Source organism: Dromaius novaehollandiae, chromosome 3 (genome assembly GCF_036370855.1).
Source record: "Dromaius novaehollandiae isolate bDroNov1 chromosome 3, bDroNov1.hap1, whole genome shotgun sequence".
Lineage (NCBI taxonomy): Eukaryota > Metazoa > Chordata > Aves > Casuariiformes > Dromaiidae > Dromaius > Dromaius novaehollandiae.
The window spans coordinates 17,649,365-17,668,913 of record NC_088100.1 but is presented as its reverse complement, the minus strand read 5'-3'; the positions used below and the strand labels follow the sequence as shown (position 1 = coordinate 17,668,913).

Here is a 19,549-nt window from a genome sequence, read left to right as displayed (position 1 = left end):
CTTACTTTGCTTTTACAATTCTACACTTCACGCTTTTAAGAATACATTAAAAAATATATTTCCTGCCATTTTGTGCTTGTTTAGTGAGTGGTGTCTCTTTGTGCATTTCCTAATAGAGACGCTCCCAACCTGTAGTGTATGTATTGGTGGTGGTATGTGGACCGCTTCCAAGCAGTACATGGCAGAGGCTCTCCATATCTTGTGTGAAGGCATTTTCCTGGGCAGCTGAGTGAGCAGCTCCATGTGGGCAGTTAGTGCTATTCAGTTCCTCCTCCACTGGAGTCAGTTATCCTGTGGCATGTAGGGGTTGGACTAGGTGATCCCTTCAGGTCCCTCCCAGCCTCAACCTTTCTGTGATGCTGTATTCAGGCACCTGCATGCAGGCGGTGCCTGGTCGCTGGTGACTGTGCAGTGTGTCCTGCACTGCGTCCCGTGGGCGCGTCTAGGCTCATCTGTCACCCTCTGTGTCACGGGGCACACCGCTGAGCAGCAGGCTGGGCAGGGGGTGAGGATGGAGAGAGGTAGTGGTGTGTCCTGGTGTGTGGGAGGCCTAGGGTGCAGGAATGAGGCATGCTGCACAGCTGGAAGTTTAAGCTACAAACCTTTATCTTATATGATTTTCTTAATAATCTTGTGGTTAGATGCTTAAAAAGTTAAAGTTCAGGCAAATTGCAGTGTATGTTCTGATTTTCACTCACTCCCTGCTGTTGTTAATTGGCCATGTTCTGCTAAAGTTTGCATCACTGGGAAAACTACTGGAAAATATTCAATCCAATAGTACTTGCAATAAAAAAAAAGAAAATTACCTACCAACAGGCAAGACTAGTGGCACTCATAAACAGCCAAGTTCATTAATGGTTGAAAAGCCCATAGCTGAATACATGACATACATCTAGAATGGAGTAATAGCTATAGGAGTCATATCATTCACTGTTAGAGTGTTTGAATGCAAATACAAAACATCTTACTTTTTGTTTAATTCAAAAATGTGTTAAAGTCTGCTCTGTTTATCTCTGTTTAAAAAGCATTTAACTTCTGAAGTAGTGAAAAAGCTTTTTGTTTGTTTGTTTGTTTGGATTTAGAAAACCACCTATTGAAGTACTGCAGGCATCAGTATTCCAAACTGTTCTGAAAAAGACTCATTAAAATAAATAGGAAAGTTAGCAAACTAAGAACATCAACATTTTGCCATATGCTCTTAAACTATTTGAAATCTTTCCCCTTTGCAAATGTTGGCTTGCCTGTAGCCTCTACCATCACTTCTGGCAGCTGTGTGTTTGTTTTTATGTTCTCCCTCCTGACATTTCTTTTTCTCCACCTCTTAGTCTTCTCCAGCTTATGAAGTTTTAATTTATTATCCAGTCTCTGTCATCTTACCTTGTTGGAAGCTGTCAGAGGAAGCCTGTGAGTCTGCCAAAGCAGCAGTGTTGGAAGTGGAATCCAGGTCAAATTATTTTTTCTTCCTAAACATGTGGAAGTTGCTAGTGTTCCCCTGCCACAGGATGCCTTTAATTCCTCAGAAGCATTCTTGCACCTTTGTGCATGTCTCTCTCTTTTTTTTTTTTTAATATGTATTTAAATGTAAAATAGTCAAAATGTAGAGGCATCTTTGATTCGGTTGTATACATTTTAGCCCCCTATGCACATGTGGAGTTGGAGCAGCAGCTTATTAATGCTGCTTCGTGTGCCAAAAATGAGTTTATATTTTTAGATAGTTTAGCTTAAGCCTCTCAAAAAAGAGGAAGAAAAACGTAAGATCTTTCTTTTGTATCCTACTTGCTGATTTATAAATACGAACAAGTATGCTTTGTCTAACTAGGTTAATAATGACAAGGTCATGCATTATATATGTTTGCATTTGTTGCAAGTAAAGTAGGAGCATAGGGGATACAGTAGACTGAAAATAATGTACAGGTAGCAGCACACAGAAGGGATTAATTTGAATAGGCAAACGTTCTTCATGCTTTTTAAAAGAACCTACTATTTTGTCCTAATCTTTTTTCAAAGTCTCTTCAGGATTAACTGATTGTACCTAGGAACATGTGTTTAGGTACAACGACTTGAAATTATAGGAAATATCCAGAGCCGTTTTGAAGGTTGGTTGATGTTTATATAAATATGTCTGTGTTAACAGTTGAGGGTGCTGCCATTTTTTCTCTTCTGACCTAATGGAAAAAACAGTTCTCTTCATCCTGCTATTGAGGAATGCCTTACTCTCAGTTTGTGCCAAATCATCTGAATTTGAAGAATAACTAAACAGAGGCTATGAAAGTATTGATCTTTAGGTTAGACCTTTTAATAATAATAATAAAGTAGAATGAAAATCTTGCATAGGATGAGATCTTAAATGAGATCTTTCCTGCTTCTCCTTTTCTTCTTGGATTGCCTCTCTAGATGTGCATGTCCATAGGTGTGGGAGGATATGTTTTCATCTGTCTTTTTCTGAAACTGTTATTTTTTACCTAAGTTTTGTGTAATTCAGGCCTTTCCACTTACCTCCTATATCTACAAGATAGAATTCTGTTAACTTTAAACATGGTTATGTTGGTATGCAGATACTGTAGTACTGCTGAGAATTTACTAGGTCGGTGGTTTCCAGCACTGCTGGCTAACCACATATAGGGGTTGCTCATTCAATTTTTATGGGGATTATTTTAAAAACAAACATAGACAGTAACTTAACTTCTTGATTCTAAAGGGCCTTGATTGAGTCCTGCAGCTTTTTTGGGAGGAGGGAAAGTAGAGTGGAGGAGGGTAGGAGAGGAAACGTGATTTGTGATAATGGTTTAATGGAACAGATCTTCTATATTTTGTACACCTTCCCATGCAGAGGCAATCTAAGCTTTAAAATTTACAAAGGTTCATTTGCTCTTTGGTTTGCATGCTGAAATTTCAAGAAAATGTAGTAAGTTAGTACCTGGAAAGAGGAAGTTTTTTGTTTTTTGTTTTTTTAGCAGCTGTGGAGCACTGCTGAGCTTGAGGACCACTGCAGATAGGACCTCTGAGCTTGTTCTAGTGAGGCCACTCGGTAACTATAGGGTGGAAACTGTGATTTTTATTTCTCCAGTCTGGAGAAACTGAAACATTACCGTTGGAAATATGTTTTTCTTGAAATTCCTGTGAGCGTCATTCCTTTTCTGGCTAGCTTATGCTAAAAAGGACTTGGACATTCTTGACATTGTTCCTTAGGTAACCAAAGCATTAGCTGTTACATGATGCAAAGTTCTTTTTGTACTTTGCACAATTCTGAAAATCCATCTTCATGTAAGTATTTCTGTGCAGTGCCTGGCTTCTTGAAAAAAAAATACATTTTAATAGAACAGCTAATAATAATAATAAAAAAGAAACCCACTCAAAAGCAACCTTCACCATACTACTACAAAAGTTATTCTGATTTTTTTTCCATAGAGTGATTCTAAAATACATTGTTTATTACTCTCCAGTGCAATCTATTTGGATTGTTATAGTTTAAACTCTGTGCCTAGACATCATGGTCTGAATCATAAAGGATGGAAATGAAGCCTTTTATCTGCTGGTATATACTGCTTAATGTCTTATTCCTACTATCTTTCTTCTGTCACCTTCCTTATCAAAATATTATGATACAGATACTCTATCTAGAACTATGATTATTTTACTGTTGCCCTCTTTTGAATGAAGCTTTTTTTTTTCTTGGATTGCTTGCTAACTCTTAAATTCCAATAAAATACTTATTTCAAAGTTTGTATGGAAAGATAAATTAAGACAGATATATTTCTTTCTAATACATGCAAAATATTTAAACAATCTGGCCACTATCTAGCTTTTTATAACCCAGAGATCTTCCTCTTTATAATGGATTGTAATTTATTCAATGAGTATCCCTAATGATTGTTAATAGAACTTTTTTCAGAGTAAGATGCTATGTAGTGTGAGAACAACAGATAGGTTTTATCAAATAGGTCTGAAGAGACTGGAAAATAAACAAGATTAATGAACTTTAAAGACATAAATGCAGACAAACTGTATCAGTGTTTTCATATATTTTCAACAGAGTGAAATCAGGCAATGTAAAAATCAAGTCTTATTTTGCAGTCACTGTTGGATGAGACAGCATCAATAATTCTGCTGGTTTCCTGCTGGTATGGGTTATAATGTTTCCTGAGTAAGTTTAATTAACTCATATTACCTCCATCTTTGATTACAGGCTGTACTGAGGAATATCTTTATAAAGCAGTATTAGGAAAATAATATACAATATTTCTTCTGAAACTTTTTGAAATGTGTGAACTGAGACTGCTCATTCTGCATTAAAATGTATTAAATATTTTGATGCAATTTTTTTTGGTTATAGATTCAGAATATGAACAACATAATCACTTTTCCATTGGACAGTTTGCTGAAAGGAGATCTGAAAGGAGTAAAAGGGGTATGGTTATGTTCTTTTTATATAAATTATTTTTATATATATAAAATTATTGTTGGTGCCATAAATGCATTTAGCTAATGTATTAATTTAATTTTATTTGAGGGAAAGCATTGGATAGTGAAGTAATATGTTAGCTTAATAAACAAGAAAGTTCCGTGTATATATGTGTGTGTGTGAGAACTGAGTTATCCCTTCTCTTTGTGGTTTCAAATACAGCATGCTTTTGGCTATGTATACAAAACAACATTTGGAAAGTTAAAAAGCAATCCTGAGGTGTAGAATGTATCCAAAGAAAAAGGTTTAAGAATTGTTAATTTACAAATATTTACTAGTTTAAGGGGGTTGCTGCTTTATTTTATTTAAAAGATGATTATTATTGTATTTATATAGCATTCTAAACTAAAGGGGGAACTTTACAGATTATTAGGAAAGAGATGTTAGACTGAATAAGCATAGGATTTTTCTTAACAATGCTGAAACGTATTTGGGCCCTGAGGATATTTCCTATTCAAAATAATAATAGCTTAGAACTCAGATGATGATATGTTTATAATAAATTTCAAAGCTTATAGCCAGCAAACTTATTAGACTTGCACTTCGTTTACTGTGGAACAAACAGGAAACAACTGGCAGCTATTGTTCTAGGACATTGAAGGAAGAAGAAACACATACTAACAAACTAAAACAAGCTAAAAGTGGTCTAAGTTACTGGAGAATGAACAGCTTCTTAACAAGATAGATCTGGCCTCTTTTTATCTTTCTGATGCTCAGTTAGCACATTTCACTCCTCTTGTTCTTTATTTCTGTGTCAAAATAAATGCACTTATTACAATACAATGTTGTCCTGTGTTCCTGATTTGAGCGGATAATCAAGTGCTGCTTTAATCAATTTGGTCATTATTGAAGGAGCTAGCTGACATGTGGGAATTGGTTCCTGATATGTAGTTGCAAAGTTTTTCTAGCTTCTGCCAGTTAACAATATCTTTTCTAGTGGGCTGATCCTTTGAACTTCAGCAGAATTTCAGCTGCTGCACAGACATCAATGAAATAATTTTATAACTCATTTAAACTATTTTATCTAAATTTTTTTTCTTCAGAAAGCAAAGCTAAAAGAATCTGGCACATAAGTAATTCTAGGAGAATTCTGAGTGACTTAGGTCATTCAGATATAAGGACCAATGCTGTTCTCTTTAAGCCTGTAGATAGCGCATTACTTTTAACTTCAGTGGGATGGATCAAGTTCTTATCCAAGGCTATACCACAGCCTCAGGACAGAGGCTTTCCTTCCAGTGGAGCCAGAGCTGGAATGAAGAGAAAATAGATTATTTTATTAACTGCACAGTGTCCACTTGGTGTGACACATGGTTATACCTTGTGTCATACAAGCAGTGAAATGGAGCTGTGCACTCCTAGAAATGCTTTTTAAAATATATTACTTCTATTTGTAAGATTGCTTTTCCTATGTGCAGGACTGCTTTTACACAGTTGTTAGGTGAGCTGTGCAAGAACAAGTGGCGTTCTTTGTTCTGCTAGGCACTGCAAATGGCCAAGGTTCACCTTGGTATTTAGAGCTACTGTATTTTTCATGTAAATAAGTAACTGTGTTTAATTTTTTTTCTATCTTGACAGGACCTAAAAAAACCTTTTGATAAAGCTTGGAAGGACTATGAAACAAAAGTGTATGTATCTTTTTATTTAAAAGGAAAACATAATTTGAAATCTAGAAATGGTCATTATTTAATATTAAGATCCCAGAGGGAGTTCCTGCCTGAGATGATGAATTGTTTTTTTTCTTTGTTTTTTTTTGTTTTTAATCAGGGCCGTGTAAAATACAGGTGGATAGACACAATCATCTCAAATTCCGTACTTCATAATGTATAACTTATTTCATAAGTAAGTGGTCATTTTTGTGCCATGGCAACGATGGTTATCATCTCTGGTAGATCTGTTTGGTTAATAAATAAATAAGTTCCAAGTAGTGAGCATAATCTGCTTATTCTTCCATTTCAGTTGGGGAAGTTGTGCTTTAATTGGAAATAAATATTTTTCATTTTAATAGCCTCCATATGACTACCCTGTAGTGTCTGTGTCTTTCTAGTGATTAATCTTTGTGAAAGTCCACTTCCTTCTCTGTCCTCCTTTACTTTTGAAGGACACTGATGGATAACTGAAGTTATCCACTCTCTGTTTTAGTCCTTAGCTACTAAAAGTGCAGAAACATTTAATGTACCTGATGTCCTTTATGCTTCTTTTTGTCACTGGGTTTCTTTTTCCTTCTGCTCTTCAGGGACTATTGCATTGTATTAGCTACTTTAGCAAAGAAAGACAAGTTTCTTTAGTCAGAAGAGCACAGAAAAATTATATATGTTATGCCTGAGTGTTTCCAAGAGTCTTAACAAACATGCTTATCAGGAACATACAAGTCAAGATTTAGTTTTGGATTTGTTAGCCTGAAACACTTGTAATAACTCCGTAAAGCTCTACTTCTAGTGCTGTTTTATGAGACTGTGCCCAATGCTGTGGTCTCTTGGAAGACCTGATTTGATGCTGAGCCTTTGGCACTTACTGACATGGTGGTAAGGCCATTGGGAGTGAGTTTGTTCAGTGCTGTGGTTCCAAAACTGTATGTGATTCCAGATCAATTTAGTACCAAGAACCTTAGTTAACCACACTTAATAGTTTGTCTCCTGTTTAAAGATACAAATGCTTTCTACGTGTTATGCCAAGGTTGCGTGCTCTCAGATGATGCATTTTGTACTAGAAATGGGTGGATAGCTATATAATTCTTATCAACCATGTCTCATGTTGTGTGTCTAGTCCAGTTTCCTCAAAGCTGCTTGTTTGAACATGCCTGATGCATGGTATGAACAGCCTTAAAATTAGTTTTAATCTCCAGAGCTTTTTATCCAGCTAAATGAATCAAATAAGTCAGCAAAGTTTGGCACCTAAGATCAACCATAATTAATTTTGGTACCTCATAAGTCTTCAAGTGGTTTAGTGCCCTATGTAAGCATAGTTATGTTTCTTGGGTTGACTAGTCAGTTGTATCAGCAGAGCCGATAGTCTTTGAAGTAGAATTTAATAGTAGGTTTTAATCTTTATTCCAGTGTTACCAGGATTGTGACAATCAGTTAAGTTTTGTGTCAGATATCCAGCATCTTTCATCTTCTGAGATTATCACATATATCAGACCATTTCTGATGATACAGGTCTGGAAGAATCACATGCTATGACACTCTGTTTAGCATAAATAGCTAACAGATCCCCAGCTACCTAGATTGGCTAAGAATTTAACGCCATATTTTTTTCTTTTTTAATTGGTAGCACAAAGGCCTAATGATTCTCTGGTGGCCTCCAAGTTGCTCCACATAAACCTGGTTACTGTCTTAGTATTTCTTCACTTTCCAGATATGAAGTTACATGCAAACACTGTTCAAAAGTGGTTACCATATATGGTTTACTTACAAAAGCAGCAAGTTTAGCAAGTTAGCCAGATCTCATTATTCCTTTTGTGAATAGCAATGAAAACAATGTAATTATTGCTTTCCAGGCTCAGTAACTTATGAATACCTGAGTGGCTTTAGGTTTTAGAAAATATCTAGCTAGAGTTCAATTTTTGTATTGTGACGATCTGAAATGTTAAGATAATAACCTCCAGTGTGAATCCTTGGAAGACTGTACCTACATCAAGATTGTGATGTCTCCAGTGTTTAGTGTTTTTAATGCCAGTGAACAATCCCATTTGATGTCATGCCAGGTATCACCCGTTGAAGTAATTATGGTTTCTAAACCTTGCCGATGCCAGTAGTTAATCTCTGAGGACAAGCCATAAAGAACAGGACTGTAATGTAGCCTACTGTTGTCTACCTATGCTTGATTACTGTATGTGAAAGTCTCTTTACTTTATATATAACACATTGCATTGTGATATCCCACAAAGTTTATGTGCAGGGTTTAAAATAAATACATTTGCAGGGCACCGCAGGGACGTATACCAGGAACACTCTGTTCCAACTGGATGGAGTTCTCTGATGCTTTTGGAATTTTGATGGAATATGCACCAGCATTGGTCAGTTGGAGTGACGTAGATGTGTACTTTGATCCTCAATTTGGTCATAGTAGATGGTCTGTTTCAGAGACAGATACTCCTGAAGTATTTTCTTTTAAAAAAAAAACTTACCTAAACATATGAGAAGTAAAAATGCCCGAAGGAAATGTATTTGAATCTGTGTATTTTGGGGTTCTCAACTGAGTTTAGGGACAGCAGACAACTGGAAAAGTTGTTGTATACATTCAGTACATGAAAATGTGATATTGGTATTGTATTTTTTTCTTTCTGTGGGACTTATATGCGATCATGCCATTTTTTTTTTCCTTTCAAGCAACACACTTTTAAAAACCTGCTTTCTGACTTTGCTTTCAAATAGGACAGGTTACTTTTTCCACTGTAAGGAGATGCCTCTTTCCATGTTACGTCTGTAGTCTCTGTAGGATTGTTTAATGAATGAAGCACACCTCCTTGACGATGCTTATTTGTAAACCACTTATTTCTCAGGTTATTTAGCATGTAGAAAGTGAAAGTAACAGATGTTCACCAGGAAATTCTTTCTTTTCTGTAATATTTCCAGGGGGTGGGCTGGGATACTTGCTATGTGCTCTAGTCTTCTCAAGCAGATAGATGAAAGCGCCACATCGGTATTCTAGAGTTTAAAGCTCTTCGTCTAGCCTGTTAGACTCCTTCACTTTGATCAAGACCAAAGGATCATCTGCTTGAGGCAAGGAGGCTGGGAATACCTTGTACAGGCAAATTCTTTAAAACAAAGCCCCCCCCCCATGGTAGAAATTACTTATTATGGTTTAAATCTGACAGTCAGGACATATTCTTTTTCAATGCAATCTGCCTTTCTTCTACCAAAGAAAAGACCAGTTTTCTGTAGTGGCTCAGCTGCCACCCTTGTTTGGTGATCACATTGCCTTCCTCAGTCTGTTACCTTAGAAGACTCCTTACTCAGACTGTGGTTAAATCCAGTCCCAGGTAGATACGTTTAGTTATCTGTCTCTTCCAGGGATACCTCTTCAAATATGTGACTCTATTTTTCTTTTTTTTCCCCCTCTTTAGTCTTTCTTTTTTCTTTTTTGCTTTGGGTTAACAAACAATTCAAGTCTTCTAGTCTGCTCTTTATCAGCATATCCATCTGTATTGTTATGCTCAAATCATACCTGTTGTCTGCATTTCCTGGTCATCTGTGAAGCTAAGCACCAAATACCAAAGTGGTATTTTTGTAGTCTCTGGAGGAGTGATGGTGTCTTCAGCTGGATTGCTGTCCTGATGAGCTCTCATTCTTCCTTATAAATACAGCCTGTTTCACTCAATACCTCATCTCTTGCTTGTAACTTTGTTATGGCCTTTCAGGTGTTTATACACCCAAATGTCACTTATTTGAAAAGAAATTCACTTAGTTCAAAGATTGCATTTGTTTTGCCTTCCCCCCATAGCAATTTCTGAGTTTCTACTTGAAGCTCTATATGTAATTAAGTGTATTTAAATATGTGCATCTCCAATGTTATTTGGAAAAGTAAAGTTGAGACCCATTCTTACACTCTTGGACCACCATCCATAGATGCTGATTGTTACGGCAACTTTTTCTTCCTGTGGGTATGTAACTCCTCAGGGTATTTTCCTCAAAACATAATGTTAGTCACTGATATCCTATAAATGGGAATCTGCAGAGTGTTCTTACAGAGGAAGTCTGTTCCCAGTTGCTTGTTCTTCAAGAATGCTGTTGTACAAAGCTGTGCCTCTGCCTTCCTTCTGCACTTCTTTTTGTCATCTCAGCTAAAGTAACAGAGGGAGATTGGGTCATTTTTTCTTTATAACTTGGGACTGTTCGGAAGTAAGGGAGTAAGAGGAGAAAGTAACCTGTAGCTTTATGCCAGCCCACCTCAGTTGAAGATTGGGACTATCCTGAGAATTCGTGAATAATTCATTTTTCCTCACCATCAGTCATTAACATGCTTCAGTTATAGCTTTGAAGATTTTAAAATGTCGCAAAAGCTTTGAACTAGTTAAAACCAGTGCATTTCTCTTAGGACCTCAGTTAGAGCCTCCGTTTCCCCTGCAAGAGCTGGGCGATGCTATCTACCACTCTGGCACAGCAATGGGACTAGTCCATCTGTGTCCTCAGACTGGAACTGGTGCAGGCTATGGGCTCTGTTGGTTGTGAGGCAGTCGCTCTTTCTCCCATGTGCTTAAACACTAATGGCAGACATGCCGTGAGAGCATATGGGGAAGGAGTACACGTCAGAAAAACTGCTTATACTTCCAGCAGGCAGACTGTGTTTAACAAGGCAGCGAGCCATTCTTTGGTTTGAACAGTCCTGATGTAGTAGATTTCAGGGTAAAGATACTGTATCAATTTTGCACAGGAAAGAATAGTGTAAGCTTACTGAAGCATATTATTTACTCATTTATTAGCTGTTATAGTGTCTGTATTCTGGACCCAAACCTGTCTTTCCTGAAAAGAAAAACTTTTTTTTTTTTAATAAAGATGCCTTTTTTTTTTTTTTTTTTTTTTTTTTTTTTTTTTTAAGGCCTTACATATTTAGGAATGTATATTATCTCCAGAAGTCCTGTGCTAATAAGTGTTATGCTGATGCTATGAAGACTAAATGCTTCATGAAAACTGACAAGCTTTTGCTGGGAAGGATGGCTTCTTCTCCTCCTTCACCATTCTCCTTTTGAAAGCTGGGCATGAAGTCTGTTACACACACTTGAGTGCAGGGAACAAGTTGTTTGAATGTGCTTATGGGATTATAAGACCAAGAAGTAGACTGAGGTGCATTACACCACTGTGCAGAAACACAAGTACTCATAGCTGGATATAACCTTCTATGATTATGACTCATTTCTGAGCCATTGGAAGTCTGTGGGAAAATGAACAAATTCTTAGTATGCTCTCCTGTAAAGATACCCACAGAGGTATGTGATTAACCAATGATGTTTCCAACTTAGTAAACTAAATTTTTTAAATCAATATTTAAAGATTATATCTGAAAAATTTGCAGGCTTTTTTCAAATTACTTCCTCAGAGTTCTAACCTTACTCAGTAGACCATTGGATAATTCTGCCATATTTCCTTTTAGAGCATGTACAATAACACGAAGTGGAGGTCAAATAATCTTGAAAATAGTGACATAGAATGAAAATGTTAAACAAGGTAGCTTAAATATACTCCTTTGATCCTATGATTTCATGCTAAATATTTTTATTTTGAAAGAGATTACCTGTGATTTAAATGGAAAAAGCTTTGAATGAATCTGCGGGTATTATGGATGAAATACTGGAAATATTTGGACAATTTTTCCTCTTGCTTCCTCCTTCTCCCCCACCCCCAGTGTAGGATGAGTGAAAGGTGAAGAGGATTTCTCTGTTCAGGACTTGTATGACAGGAGAGAGAGTAGTGACCTACTATCAGCGGTGACAGATAGAAGATGAAGGTCATAAACTCTTTCACTGAAAAGAGTAGTATGTCAGAGCTGATGTTGGAGAGTCAGATGGAAAAGGAAGACTGGATGAAACTTGGAATGAAAATGCATAATACTGTTTTATCAAACAAAATAGCCCATGGAAGCACTCTGTTTTCCAGAGTTTTCCCTGCTTCGGGTCTGTGCTTTCCAGGTCCTAATCTCAGTGTTGCTGCCCAGCGAGCTTACTACTGCCAGACGTACACAGAGTATTCCAGTTGTTTCATTGGCTGAAAACAAATACCAGTTGTGATTGTGTTAAATAATAACATAGGTCCTGCCCTATTTAAAATAAAAAACCAAAGTATTTTGATGTTTATTTATACTGTAATCTGAATGGCAGAATTAATTTCTTTGAAGTATGAATTAAAATATACATTGAAAATCAGTAATGACCTGTTGCTTCTCAAATTGGAGCTGTAAAAATAGTGATACAGAGAAAACTGAGGGGGCAAGGCTGTCTGTTTTGTATCTACCCTACTTTTTATTATCATTCTTCATCCTGTATTTCAACTTTCCTTATCTGTTACATAGATCTGAACTCACTGTATACTAGTCATATGCAGCTGCATTGTAAATGGATTGAAGCATGCTTAGATTTTAATTTTAGTCAGCAATGTCTATATATGCAATGTGTGCTGCATGGGCTTCAAGAAGAGCAGCTTTACAAAACATATGCTTCCTTGTTTTACTCATTGCATATAGAAGATGTTTCTAAAGAATTTTCTCTATTTTCTAATTAGTTTTGTTTAACTGATCTACCTGGAAAACCTGAATACCCCACAATATTTGGAAATCCCACAGTGGCGCATCTCAGAGCTGTCTTTGCCAGAAGGATTCATTCAATGTTGTAGTGGAAATTCTGTCTGCATCTTGGCACTTGATGCTGCTGACCCTGATGTGATCCTTTTGATTTGATAGGAAACATGACCATATTTTGGCACCCCAAAGATTTGCTTGCAACACTGCTTTACATGGATTCTTTGTTTCCCTAGAAACAAAGTGCCTTGTCATATTGGTGAGATAGGCGGTAGCATGTTGTTATAGTGAAACAAAAGATTAAATTCTGGATTACAAAGGTGAAAGCATATATAGAGACAAGAAGTATAAAAATAAGAAAATGCAAACTTGAAATACGGCATCATCTACCTCTGGTGCTTGTCACTGAGAATTTTTTTTAAAGCATTTCTGAAACTGTTGAAACCACAGGGCTAGTTGCAAAATACTCTGCTCCCAAAGTACTACCTTTCAGGTGCTGCCTTATTTCTGAGTTCATTTCCAGATCCAGCTTCCCATTTACTTTGTGGTGTTTCTAGCTGCTACAAAATGCAAATGAAGCTCCAGCAAATGGCTTCAAGGATGTCTTATTTCTCTAGTTATTGGGTACATGTCAGTATGCTTTGATCTTGGTTTAACTACCTGACACCTGTGAGAATGAGAGTTCCCTTTAAAGAGTGGAGAGGCCTCTTCTGCCCAAGTTTAGCTTTTTCTTTAAAAGGAATTCAGTTTCTGAAAACAACGTCTATTTTAATATTGTGCTTATTCTATATCATAAACTATCTGACTCTTTGGCAGTGTTTTAGTTATCTTTTGGTTTAACTAGCGTTTAGAGACACCTAATGGCATGTTAATAAGCTCTTTTAAATTTAGAGGTGGTTATGTCATGCTATATTCAGGTATTGTTCTCTGTAAACAATAAAAATACTAGTAGTCAATAGTTATTAGCCTTGAATCACATTTCAGTGAATTCTTTGGCTTCATGAATTCTTGTTAGATTGACATGGAAACTAAACCCATCCTGGATCTTTGCGTTGAGGTTTGAGGTTTTTAGAGCTAGTAAGTATCATATAGATTCTCTAGCTGGTGTGCCAAAAAAAGAGCTGTATATTGCTATTCTCTGGATTTTTTTGTATTGGTATAGCTTCCTTGTTCACAGCTGATGTCTGGTTAATTCTTTTCTTTGGACTGTGTTCTCTGGGGCTACAAAATGGCATAGGTGGCAGTGAGAGGATGAGAATAGAGAGTTTTTTTGATTCCATTTTATGAAAACACTGAGAATGTTCTGGATTACCTTCTTTTATTCAGGTGAATGAAAGTTTTCAGAATATTCATTTCAAAGGAGAGAAGTTTTCCTTAGACGGATGCTTCCCTGCAGGACCTGATGGGCTGAGGATGTGTCTGATGTCGGCTGGCTGCGCTGACTGGGAATATTGCAAGGGTTTGGCTCTGCTGTGTCTGCCAGTAAGGAGGACAAGAGGGAAGACTATGGTGTTCAAAATGCTTCCCTGTGAAAATGGGAAGGGAATTAACGGGAATAATTCTAGTTCTCCCTTTGCTGCTTGAGGTGTAAGAGTAGACAGTTCCTCATTCTTGAGATATATCAGTACAGAGTATATTGTTGGCTGGAAGTCCTCAGAACATGCAAGATGTTTTCCCATGTGCTATTAGGGTAATGTTAACATTAGATTAAGAGGGCACTTGAGATATGTCATCTCTTCAGAGAGATAGCTGAGAGACACTTGACTGCCTGTGAGGAGGAGGTGCAACACGGTGCGTGTTATTTGTTCCTTTCACTCCGCTTCCTGTATCCTGTCGTAATGCTTCCTCTTGTTCCAGAGCCGTATCCCATTTCCTCAAGGAGCCCTTGTTGCAACTTTTTGCTTCTAAGTTGTACAAATGACAAATTAGAAATCTTTCTCCAAAAAGTAAACACACAGAGACACTCTCATTTATTTTCTTTTATTAGTATCTTATTTCATATTAGGCTTGCTATTTGAGTAATACAATTACACTGCTCCCTTTAGGACTAACATGAAAAATATCTCAAAGAAGTGCATGACTGTGTGCAGGGGAGATATACTGCATGGTAGGCTTTGGTTATTCATTTATATTCTGCAGGAGAACCTGTTTCATTCAGAGCTCTTGGAAAATGTTCATGGAAACTTTCAGGGAATTAGGACAGCTGGTCTAGCAGACTTTGAAGTCTGCAGCACAGCCAGCTGGCCAGCATTCCCAATGCCAACTGGCTCAGTAGCAAGTAGAGATGGCAACTGTGATGTTGGCTTAGGAAACCCTGTATATATAGAAGATGACTTGATGACAGGCAAGTCTTAATAAATCTGGTGACATAATTGAACTCTGTTAACCAATGTTTGGTCAGTTGGGATAATGTGTTAATTTTAATGGAAGAAGTGGGGGGATTGTTTTGTTTCTGGATTTGTTTTTCTTCAATACAAGAACTTAGTATCTTCGTCCCATTTAGTACCTTCTTTTATAATATCTGTCAGGAAATTATTTTAACAGGTGATTGAATTAGATTTCTGCTACTGTATGTCATTGTTCATCTCTAGTCATCTTCAAATTTCAAGTGAAATAGCACCTGGAAGTAAGTCATATGCAAAGCTACAAGAGTTTGGCTCTGCATCTGTCAGTAGACTTTATGAATAATCAGATTTGCTGAGAGGCTTTGGATTTCTCACTTCATTGACTGGTTCTTTGCCTTATAGTACAAAAATAGAGAAGGAGAAAAAAGAGCATGCTAAGCTGCATGGAATGATCCGTACAGAGATAAGTGGAGCTGAAATTGCAGAAGAGATGGAAAAAGAAAGACGGTTCTTCCAGTTACAGATGTGTGAGGTAAGATTCAACATGAAAATCATATTGTTTTACTAAAATCTTATAGGAAAATTTTTGAAAAGCAACTGTGGTGTTAAAGGGAAGTACAAAGTTATTAGTAGACTCAAATTGTTAATACAATTTTCTATGCTGATGCGCTGATCTTTTCTAATTTCACTTAGAAATGAATTGTAGACTAAGCAATGCAAAACTCAGTTAAACACTCATAGATAGTAATAAATAAGCCTTTGCTGTACTGCTTCAGTCTAAGTTTTTTTAAGCTCTAGATCATTCTCTGCATTGTTCTCTACGCTGCCAGCTGTTGCAGTATTATAGTAGGAAAACTTCAATCTAGCACACTGTTGGGCTCGTGCTGGAAAAAAAAGTGGTAAAGATGGAACCTGGTTATCTTTCAAGATGTTTCAAAGTGCTGCCACTTTAAAGTGTTTGTGATTTTGCAGTATTTTACATCTGATGAACTTTTTTTTTTTTTTTGCTTGGATTCATGCAAAGGCATGTCAGTTGCCATGGCTGGGAATCCAAATTCCTGTGCTCATTCTTTCTATGCTCTAACAGAAAAATACACCCTGGGTGTTTTGTTTTGTTTTCAATATGGTGATTAGGACTAATTTGACCCATATGCCAACGTAGTTTAACAGCAGGTGCCTGGAATACCAGTTTTGTAACTGCACATGCTGATATTTAATTGAATTCATACTTCTATATGGAGTTAGACTAAGGTATTCAAAACTGATGAAGGGATTTGAGCTCCCAGTAAACTTATGGATGTTGCCAAATAATTGCCCATCTGTATCCTTCCTAAGAAATAACCAGAAACAGATGTGTCTCTCTTCCTTTGTCACAGTGAAGGAGTTCACTTCAGTCAGTTGCAACAATAATAAAATGCTGGGTGAAATCTGTAAAATATGACGGAATTACCTTTAATGTAGAATAGCTGAAGAATAGCTGTATTTTTTGTGCTTTTTTGGAAAAAGAAAACTATACTTGGATACCTCTGAATAGTCATAAAAGGAGTTTTCATTTTGTTTTTGTTTTTAAACCAGAAGTGAGGTATATTGCAGATGTATCAGAAATATAGGATAGTTCTGCATAAATTGCAAAAGTGAACTTAATACCAGATGCCTTGAGTTCCCTTTTTAATTTAACAGGAATTAGAGAGGTGACTCTTCCAACCAAATGTTGTCCAGTGCAGACGTCTACCATTGAGCTAGTCATCCGTTACTTTACCTGAACCAGCATAAAAAGGTGCAACATTGAAAGCTGGCACTTGGATACTGCTACATTTTAGTGGTTTTAAAAAATCCAAGATGAAATATTTATCCCAAGTGGGTAAGGGAAAACCAGATGCATTGGAGCGTTGTTAAGAAGACATTTACCCCTTTGCCTGTAGGTCAGTATCTAAGCAGGGATTAAACGTTGTCCTCATTTAATGGACGATTAAGGACTCCTGTTAATGTTTGGCCAATCGTATTTCTGCTTACGTGGCTGCCATCTTTTGTGCTAAGCCGTTCGGGGAGGAGCTGTCACTTAATATGGAATTCGTTTGTGCTTAATGCAAAGGGACACTAATTGGACTTTTTTTTTTAAGCTCCACAGGAGGATTTTTCTTTTTTATAAAGCTCTTGCTAAACTATTATTTGCCATTATCATTAACATGTATAAGAAACTGATAGCGAAAATGATAAAATCAGAGAGCAGATTTTAAAAAATGTCTATTAGAAATGGTTAAAATAATCTCTCACTTTTTTTTGAGTAAACTGCTTTCTTCTTTAATGACATCTATCTGGCAATGGACTTAAGCACCAGTGAGATAGGTTTCTAGATGGGCTGCTAGGCTTCAGAGTTTGTTTCTAGGTTCACTACCCTTTTAAGCTTCATGTAACACAGGCTTCCACTAGGAGTCATGAAGAAGGCAGTAGTAGTTTGAATTAATCATAGCAAAGTATCCCCACAGGGTATCGAAAAGCAGCAATGACAACTGCTTTTAAGTGATTAACTCTTGAAGCCATGGTTTGACATGTTCTCTTTTAGGTCCACTAAATCTGCAACTGTTAAAGCTTGTTGAAATATAGTTGAAAATAAATTTTTTAAAAATCGCTGTAGCGGTAATTGGTAATCTTTAATTTCTTTTGTGAATTTCTCTTTTAACAGTACCTGCTAAAAGTCAATGAAATCAAGATTAAAAAAGGAGTGGACTTGCTTCAGAACCTGATCAAATATTTTCATGCACAGTGCAAGTATGTTTTACCTTTCTTTATTCTTATACAATAATTGGAGCAACGTCTTGTTTTAAACTTTTGGTGCCATTATAACACTTCTCTAGATTTTCAGAATAAATCTAAGATTCAACTATTCTTATTGATTTCTTCTGACAAATTGCTTTGGTGGAATAGATCAGCCACTGCTTTTCTTAATATATTCTGAAACTGAGCTGAGCTAGTCCCATATCATGTAATTGTCTGTGCCAAAGGAGTGGCACACAGTAATTTGACACGTTCCAAAAACTGTTCTTGAAATAGAGAAAATAGACTGTCTTTTTAGCTTTGGTGGGGGGTTGAGTGTATCTAGCAATGGTCTAAAATAACTCTGCCCAAGAAAAATAAATTGCATAAGCAGTGGCATAGAACTATATTGAAAACCAGACTTTATTTTCTTTCTAATTCATTGGAGGACTCAGTAATAAACCATAAAACTGTCATAAGACTGCTGGACTTATTTTACTGTAGTCTTACAGATCTATAACATAGTAATAAAGTAGAAGCTATAAACTAGAAAGGGCCACTATCAACCTGATCAAATCAGTATGCTTTTATCTTAAAAGACCAGTCTGAATCAGTGTGAGTTTCTTTCCCTATACTACTATGTTGCTCTAAAATCCATTTCAACTGTAGCTTGTCATTCATCTTGTCTTTCCATTTAATAGAATTTCCACAACATGAATGTTGTCTTCTATTGTCACTTTCCTGTCTTCTTCCAAGCCTGAAAATATTTCTGTTGCAAATGGTGCAGCAGAATGTTTTTAATCTCATGTGGTTGTAGTTGTGGTTTCTTTAAAATTTATTCTAAAAATGTCACCTTTTTTTTTTTAATGAGCTGGAATAGTCAGTATAGAAAACCAACTCTTCCAACACACAAATGTGCACAATTTAGCATATTGAGGCTGCACATAGGCCAGAAGTAATGCTTGAAACAAAGAGGTTTTCCTTTTGTGGGAAGCTTCTATTGGACATGATATTACTGTGCTCCAAAAGTCACAATGATTTTATATGTAATAGAGCTTCTGCTGTTCTAGAAATGAAACTTGCTTGTTTGGGGCCTTCAAAAAGTTGAATGAGAACCCATGTGTGAGGTGAGAATGAAGAAAACCTGTGGCAATTGACTGTGGCAGTTCTGAATCTTCCTGGGGATTTTGCACATTAGAGTGAGCTTAAGAGGGAAATAAAGAGGTAGATTGGTCAAAGATGCCTAAAAAATAAATTTTAAGGTCTTGAAGATTTTGTCATGGCATAATACAATGCATGTCTGTCTCTGGCATTTTTTTAACAAAAAATACAAAAAGTTTAATAATGAAGTTTTTTGTTTTTCTTTTAAAGTTTCTTTCAGGATGGATTAAAAGCAGTTGAAAGTCTCAAGCCTTCAATTGAGATGCTCTCAACAGATCTTTATACGGTGAGTAGCAACCTTTCAAGTGTGTATTGTAAATTTATTTTTTTTTACTGTAGAACTGTAATTCTGTTTCACTGTTTTGTTTCAGACCAGTTGACTACTTTAACATTCAGCATTTTAAGGTTTTGAGTAGATTGTAAAATTTTATTTTAGTATCGTGTCCAGAAACCTTAGTTTCAGTCAAGGACCCCACTATGTTAAATGGTAGGAAAGCAGCCTTTTTTCTAAAAAGCTGTATCTAAAAAGCTTACCAAGTAAGTGTAAAACACAACATATGGTTTCAAACTGAACACAAGGAAACTTGAACAGTGTGAG

At 36.5% G+C, this 19,549-nt stretch overlaps 1 protein-coding gene across 4 annotated transcripts in view; it reads left to right on the top strand.

The window, feature by feature from the left end:
- Positions 1–19,549, top strand: part of ASAP2 (ArfGAP with SH3 domain, ankyrin repeat and PH domain 2) — a 92,143-nt gene that overhangs the window by 34,377 nt on the left and 38,217 nt on the right. For all 4 annotated transcript variants that reach the window (XM_064508477.1, XM_026097218.2, XM_026097215.2 and 1 more), the window contains exons 4-8: positions 4,334–4,408; positions 6,038–6,087; positions 15,439–15,568; positions 17,720–17,805; positions 19,162–19,237. In XM_064508477.1, the coding sequence (XP_064364547.1) occupies positions 4,334–4,408; positions 6,038–6,087; positions 15,439–15,568; positions 17,720–17,805; positions 19,162–19,237 (417 nt within the window). The remainder of the gene's footprint in view (positions 1–4,333; positions 4,409–6,037; positions 6,088–15,438; positions 15,569–17,719; positions 17,806–19,161; positions 19,238–19,549) is intronic.